This window comes from Vipera ursinii, assembly GCF_947247035.1.
Source record: "Vipera ursinii genome assembly, chromosome: Z".
Classification (NCBI taxonomy): domain Eukaryota; kingdom Metazoa; phylum Chordata; class Lepidosauria; order Squamata; family Viperidae; genus Vipera; species Vipera ursinii.
Genome location: NC_139517.1, coordinates 25,068,898 through 25,075,776, shown reverse-complemented (window position 1 = coordinate 25,075,776; position 6,879 = coordinate 25,068,898). Strand labels below are relative to the sequence as shown.

Genomic DNA, 6,879 nt, shown 5'->3' with positions numbered 1-6,879 from the left:
TGTACAAGTCCATGCCAGAATAACATAAGTGCACCATAAGTAACCATGTGAGTTCGGCAAAAGGCAGTCAGATGTTGAATAAAGAGGTTCAACTACAATCCATAATCCAGCTGAGAAGTTCTTCTGTATCCCTTATTCATAGACTTAATGTGACTAAAAGGGACTTTATTTTCAGAGCATGACACTAGTTTTATCTGTATTTGAAAAGAATGTTTCAATTTCATGAAATGTATTTTACAGAATAAATGTTTTTTATGATTTATTAAGCTTTAAACTTCACATAGTTCAATGAGTGAAATTCAGAAAAATATGCTTTGTAAATTATGCTTTGTACATGCATGCATACATACACAAATATATACATACACACACACATACATACATCCTGATAAAGCAAGATGACAAGCCTATCCTATAAAGTAGCTGTACTTAAATTTACAAAGCATATTTTTCTGAATTTCACCCATTGAACTATATAGATTACAAATATCTGTAAAAACATACAAACATACTATTTATTGAGGAAAATTAATTGACCCTAATTCTTTTTTATGACAGCCAGTTTGCTGTAGTATTCAAGTAATCTACCTAGAAATCATGGACATCTTTACCTTTTAAATGTAATTTCAAACCATTAAAGGAGAACATCTGTAACTAAGGGATTGAAATGAGGGGGTCCTTGGTGCTCTCTGAACTTGGCTGTTTTCTTGCAGATGTTTCATTACCCAAGTAACCAGATAACATCATTAGTGCTAATAGCAGCACTGATACTGCTACTAATAATGTTACCCTTTGGTAATTTCAAAGTCTTAACCTTCAAAATTCAATATTCCAACATTTTCTTAGTCCATTTATTTTTTTTCGGTAACTAAAACTTTGCCTTGCTTTTTGCTGTTCATTTTAAATTCTTAAAAAATGTAAACTCTAATTATAACTTATGTTCATCTTCTTATTTTAAAGATTTTAGACACTTCACAAGGTATTTCCAGCACTGTCACTTTTAAGATGTCTAACTTCTTTGAAGAAGTTCATTAGTGACTTCTGAGAACAGCTATTAGGGAAAGTGCACAAAGTCCCTTGAAATGGTTCTGTTTGTGGCTGGAGGAATTATGGTGAATTCCCTCATGTCCAACCCTGCCGCCAAAGCCCTGCTGTTTGTACTCACTTTGTGAGGGCCAACTATAGGGATAAATGGTTGGGTGTGTAGCTTTATACATATGTGAAACAGAGTACATAAAATCTCTTTTGAGGAATAAGATCCAATTATTTTGAGGACATAATCTCAAGAATGTCTTTGTCTGACAGCAAGTCTTTTTGAAAATGGTTGAATTTTTGGCAGCAGCTTTGACTCTCCCCAATAAATAAATAAATAATGGATGGATGGATGGATGGATGGATGGATGGATGGATGGGTGGATGGATGGATGAATAATAGACAAATATCTTAGAGTAGCTGATTGCATTTGGTGAAGGCCCAAAGAATCTGAAGGTACATCTTTTATAACAATATTTAATACCATCAAAATGCAAATAAATGAAATCATTAATTGAAGAGAATAGTAAACTCTAATCATACAGAAACAAAAGGATTCCAGTAGATAAAGAATTATTGTATTGATGTAAAAATAATAAAGAATTTTAATTTTTGAAGGAAAGATATTCTAAAGGTCAAGGGCTACAGCAGCAAAATAACCCTAGCTCTAGGCAGCTGATATTCCTTAGCTAACAGAACTTGCAGAATGCCCAAAATGTTGGATCAGATTTTGACATTACTTTCCACACAGTCTCTTGGATATCCTTGTTTCTGAAGCTATAAATGATGGGATTCAGAACTGGAGGCAAAACTGCATATAAAACAGCAGACAATAAGTCTATTATGGGAGAAGAAAGAGTTTGTGGTCTCAAGTATGAAAACATAGATGTAATGATAAATAAAGAATAGATTGTCAAGTGTGGACTGCAAGTTGAAAAGGTTTTATATCTACCTTGAGTGGATGGAATTTTTAAAATTACTGAGAAGATGTAACCATAAGAGGCAAAAACAAATCCAGTAGAAAATGAACTCACAATGAATCCAACTATCCACATAAGAATTTGATTTAATTTTGTATCAGTGCAAGAAATCCTTTGTAGCTGAGGAACATCACAAAAAAACTGTCCAATGATGTTCAATCCACAGAAATGCAATTGAAAAGTTATGGTGGTTAGCAACATAGCATAAATGAGGGAACTAATCCAAGAAGCAATTGCCATTTGGCTACATGCATCCCAGTTCAAGATGAGGCTATATCGCAAAGGATGGCAGATAGCTACATAACGATCATAAGCCATGATGGTGAGCAAGGCAACCTCAGAACCTACACAAGCAATAACTAAGAAAACTTGAGTCACACATCCAGGAAAAGTAATCATTTTGTTATCTGTCAATGAAACTGCCATTGATTTGGGGATTGTGGTTGTGATATAACAAATATCAGTCAAGGATAAATTGACCAAAAAAAAATACATAGGAGTGTGGAGGTGATTGTTCAGGATCACAACAAACACAATGAGTAAATTCCCAGCTAAGGCTACTAGGTAAATGACTAGAAACATGACAAAATGCAAAAGTTGTATATCACGGTCATTAGAAAATCCCATCAGAAAGAATTCTGTCACAGAGGATTCATTGGCCATTCTTGTTCTTTCAATTATTCTGGACAGAAACAGATTGGAAATTAATATAAGTAACAAATCTGGTGAAAATTGTCTTGCCATAAACATTATTTGTATCAATATATAAAATATATTATTAGGAATATTCTTGAAGACGTTCCTATAATAGATATGCTCAGTCCAGTTGGGAAGATCCGTCTTTATTCATTCTCCAGATCTGATTATTTTTCTTATGCAAATTATAGCAATGTAGAAATTTGTCATCTTTCATCAGGCAATTAAAAAAAAGCCTACTGAACATTGTCACCTTAAAGTGAAGTAATTGGCTTGGGAAGAAGCTATATTCAACAAAAATAACATTAAAATATCCATATCATCTTCAGTCTTTAACAAACTATTCTTTGAGGCATATCAACCATCAACCAACAAACAAACAGATAAATAAATAGTTATGTTATTTTGTTTAGGATATGGGAAGGCTACAATACAATTCTGTGTATATAAATTTAAAAGTGTTATTGTCTTCAATGTGACTTTAGTTAAAATTCTCAGTCAGTGTCACATGCAGATATATTCTTTCTAAAAAATAAACAAACCTTCTAGAGTTACAATACCTAGATATTTTATAGTTTTCAATTTGTAAACCCATCCAAACTCTATCTAGTAAGTACAAATGAATGAATGTTAAATTATTGACTAAATGATAATGATTGAGTTATCTTAGTATTATTTCAAATTAACTTAAGAGAATTGGATGAAATCTTAAAAATATATTCTTCAAACTAAGACAATCCTTTGAAGATCCTGTCTGGAAGCCCATAGTGTATAGCATATTTACCAAAAATGTTCTGTCTGTTAGTCACAAGGAATACAATATTATATTTATAAACCATCCTCCTTTCCTCACAACTTTTAATGTCATTGAATTTATATTGTCATTACAGATAAAAATGTTCATATTTATATTTTTCATATTTAAAAATAATATTTACCATACCATTAATTACGAGATTTTTATTTTCTCTCAATTATAAGATATACAGCAATAATGCATCCTTTTACTGTAAAAATTTGTACCTGTGGTAACCACCTTTCTGTATATTTTCATTTAGTATATTTCAATTCATTCATATTAGTCCAATCTATTTGATATATTTTAGTACATTATATATTGCAAGATATGCAGCATATATGAAATGTCTCCTTTTCTGAACTGGAGCGCCTAGGAAGAAAAGTAGATATTTCTACTAACCTCTTCTAATTTTGCATATATATATGCAAAGATAAGACATCCTACTATTAAATACAGTACTTTGTGTTGTTTAAGTGTTCCCTTTATTTTTTTGAGCAGTATATATATACATATTTCAAAGGAGACCTTTGCTAAGTAAATGGAATGAAATTACACCATCGTTTCTTTCAGTTATTTCAGAAAGTCACTCCTTTGGGACCATAGACAATGTACACAGTGATATGCAGTGTTTAGCTTATAACATAAGAAACAATACTTCCCTCTCTCACAGTATTAATGGCATATTAATAAATGGATGTAGTCATTAAGAAAATTATGTCTTAGTATAACAACAGATCTCTCATGAACTGCCTTTTTTCTTCTTTCAATAAATTTTAATTCCTTGCATGTTCTGCCCACTTCCTTTCTACTTTTCAATTAAAATTCTCTGGATTGAATATCATTGAACATCTTTTTGTGACATTCCTCAGTTACAAAAGATTTCTTGCACTGATACAAAATTTCAACAAATTCTCTTGGGGATAGTTGTATCCAATTTGTTTTTGCCTTTTATGGTTACATCTTCTCAGTTATTCTAAAAATTCCATCCATTCAAGGTAGATATAAAACCTTCTCAACTTGCACTCCACACTTGATAGTCTGTTCTTTATTTATCATCACATCTATGTTTTCATACTTGAGACCACAAACTCTGTCTTCTCCTACAATAGACTTACTCTCTGCTGTTTTGTCGGTTTTGTCGGTTATCTTACTATTTATGGTCATATTTTATGATTTATTACTTTGTAGCTTGTATACGTTGCTCAGAGCTTATGCACCAGAGACAAAGTCCTTGTGTGTCCAATCATAGTTGACCAATAATGAATATTCTGTTCTATTCTATTCTGTTCTATTCCATCTGTTACTCATCTTGGTTACCATTCTGGTAAAATCCACAAATTAATCAAGTTACTCTGACCTTTCACCATTTTTCTATAACTTGTTAACTCAACTCATTCTTCCTAAAAACATGGTTTAGTCTCTTATACATTTGTTTTCAGATCTATGCTCATTAATCCATCATATAATCTATTTAATATTCCCTTCAAATGATTTAGGATCTGAGATAAGAAGCCAGAATTGTCTAGGTAATAATAATTTATATCTGCAATCATCAAAGCACTGATTTTACAGAAGCATTTTGCAGTTCTCATATTTTAGTAAAAAAAGTTATTCTTTCCAGATGTTGAGGATCTAGATGTTGACACTCTAGAAAGAGTACAGAGAAGAGCAACAAAGATGATTAGGTGACTGGAGGCTAAAACATATGAGGAACGGTTGCTCAAATTGGATATGTCTACTTTAATGAAGAGAAGGATGAGGGGTGACATGATAGCAATGTTCCAATATCTCTGGGGTTGCCACAAAGAAGAGGGAGTCAAGCTATTCTCCAAAGCACCTGAAGACAGACAAAAAGCAATGGATGGAAACTAACCAAAGAGAGAAGCAACCTAGAACTAAGGAGAAACTTCCTGATAGTTAAAACAATTAACCAGTGGAAGAACCTGCGTACAGAAGCAGTGAATGCTCCAACATTGGAAGTTTTTAAGAGACTGAACAGCCATTTGTCTGAAATGGTATAAAGTTTCCTGCCTGAGCAGGGGGCTGGACTAGATGATTTTCATGGTCCCTTCCATCATCATCATCATCATCATCATCATCATCATCATCACCATCATAATCATCATCAATAATAATAATAATAATAATAATAATAATAATAATAATAATAATATACAATTTAAAAACAGAAATCACATGTTATTCTCAAAGAGAGAGTTTGAGTATACTGTATCTGTGCATTTGTGAATATGTATATTTTAGAGTATAATAGCAGAATCCTAACAACCTCTCAGAGAATTAAGACACAGCTATTTTGAATTTATTTTTTCAATGTTATGGGAGTAAGTTACTAATTTTGGTCTGATTCATTCATTGATTTATTAAGGTCAACTCTACATTCTGCTACAGAAAGGGTCTTCCCAGCTTTTTGTATTGCTCCTATAACTGTGAAAAAGATTAAAACCATATCCAGTTGTGGTTTCTGGGGGGAATATGACAGATTTAAGACTGTTCCATGCTAAGGCAGATCTGATGTTAGAAAAAAGATGATGAGTAGATTTAATTATTATTTTTCTATCACACTTGCTTGCCTCTGAATGGTTTATAAATATGAATCAATTCCTATGATCCCCACTGAATAAAAGAGAAATTATCCTTGTTTATAAGTAACATTGAGCATCAAACTCTCACACACATAAATCATACATGCACAATAAAATTCTACAACGCACCTTCCCCCCAGCTGAAGGTTACAGAAAGTATATATATATTTCGTTTTTTACTATGAGCACACTGGCCCACATTAAAAATGAAATTATGTTGCCTGCTGTCAAAAGAAAGTATATATCTACACATACATATTACACATATACACATGTTATATACATACATACACATATACATACACTAATCACTGTCCATTTTGAATACATAGTGGAAAGAGGAAAATTTTAAGGCCCCTCCAGAGATGTTCAATAAAGTTTAAGTTAGGTCTCTGGCTGAGCTACTCTAGGATATTCACAGAGCTGTTTCTAAAACACTTCTTTGTTGTCTTGGTTGTGTGCTTAGGATCATTGTCATATTTGAAAGTCAATCTTTGACCCTGTCTGAGGTACTGAGTGCTGTGGAATAGTTTTTAATTGAGGCTATCTCTGTATTTTGTTCTATTCAGCTTTCCTTCAATCCTGACCAGTCTCCCAGTCCTTGCTGCTGAAAAACATCCCCACAGCAGGATGCTGCTACTACCATGCTTCAGTATTGGAATGATATTCAGTGTTGGGATGACGATGAATGGTGCTGGTTTCTTCCAGACATGATATTTAGAATTGAGGCCGAACAGTTCAATCTTGGTTTCATTAGGCCACAAAATC

The 6,879-nt window shown here is 32.7% G+C and overlaps 1 protein-coding gene across 1 annotated transcript; it reads right to left on the bottom strand.

Annotated features, from left to right (window-relative positions):
- Nucleotides 1-1,722: 1,722 nt before the first annotated feature.
- On the bottom strand, nt 1,723-2,676 carry LOC310649235 (olfactory receptor 14A16-like; the record flags this gene model as incomplete). The annotated part of the gene is made up of 1 exon (XM_083377540.1): nt 1,723-2,676. The coding sequence occupies one exon, from the start codon at nt 2,674-2,676 to the stop codon at nt 1,723-1,725; it is 954 nt and encodes a 317-aa protein (XP_083233666.1).
- Nucleotides 2,677-6,879: the final 4,203 nt, after the last annotated feature.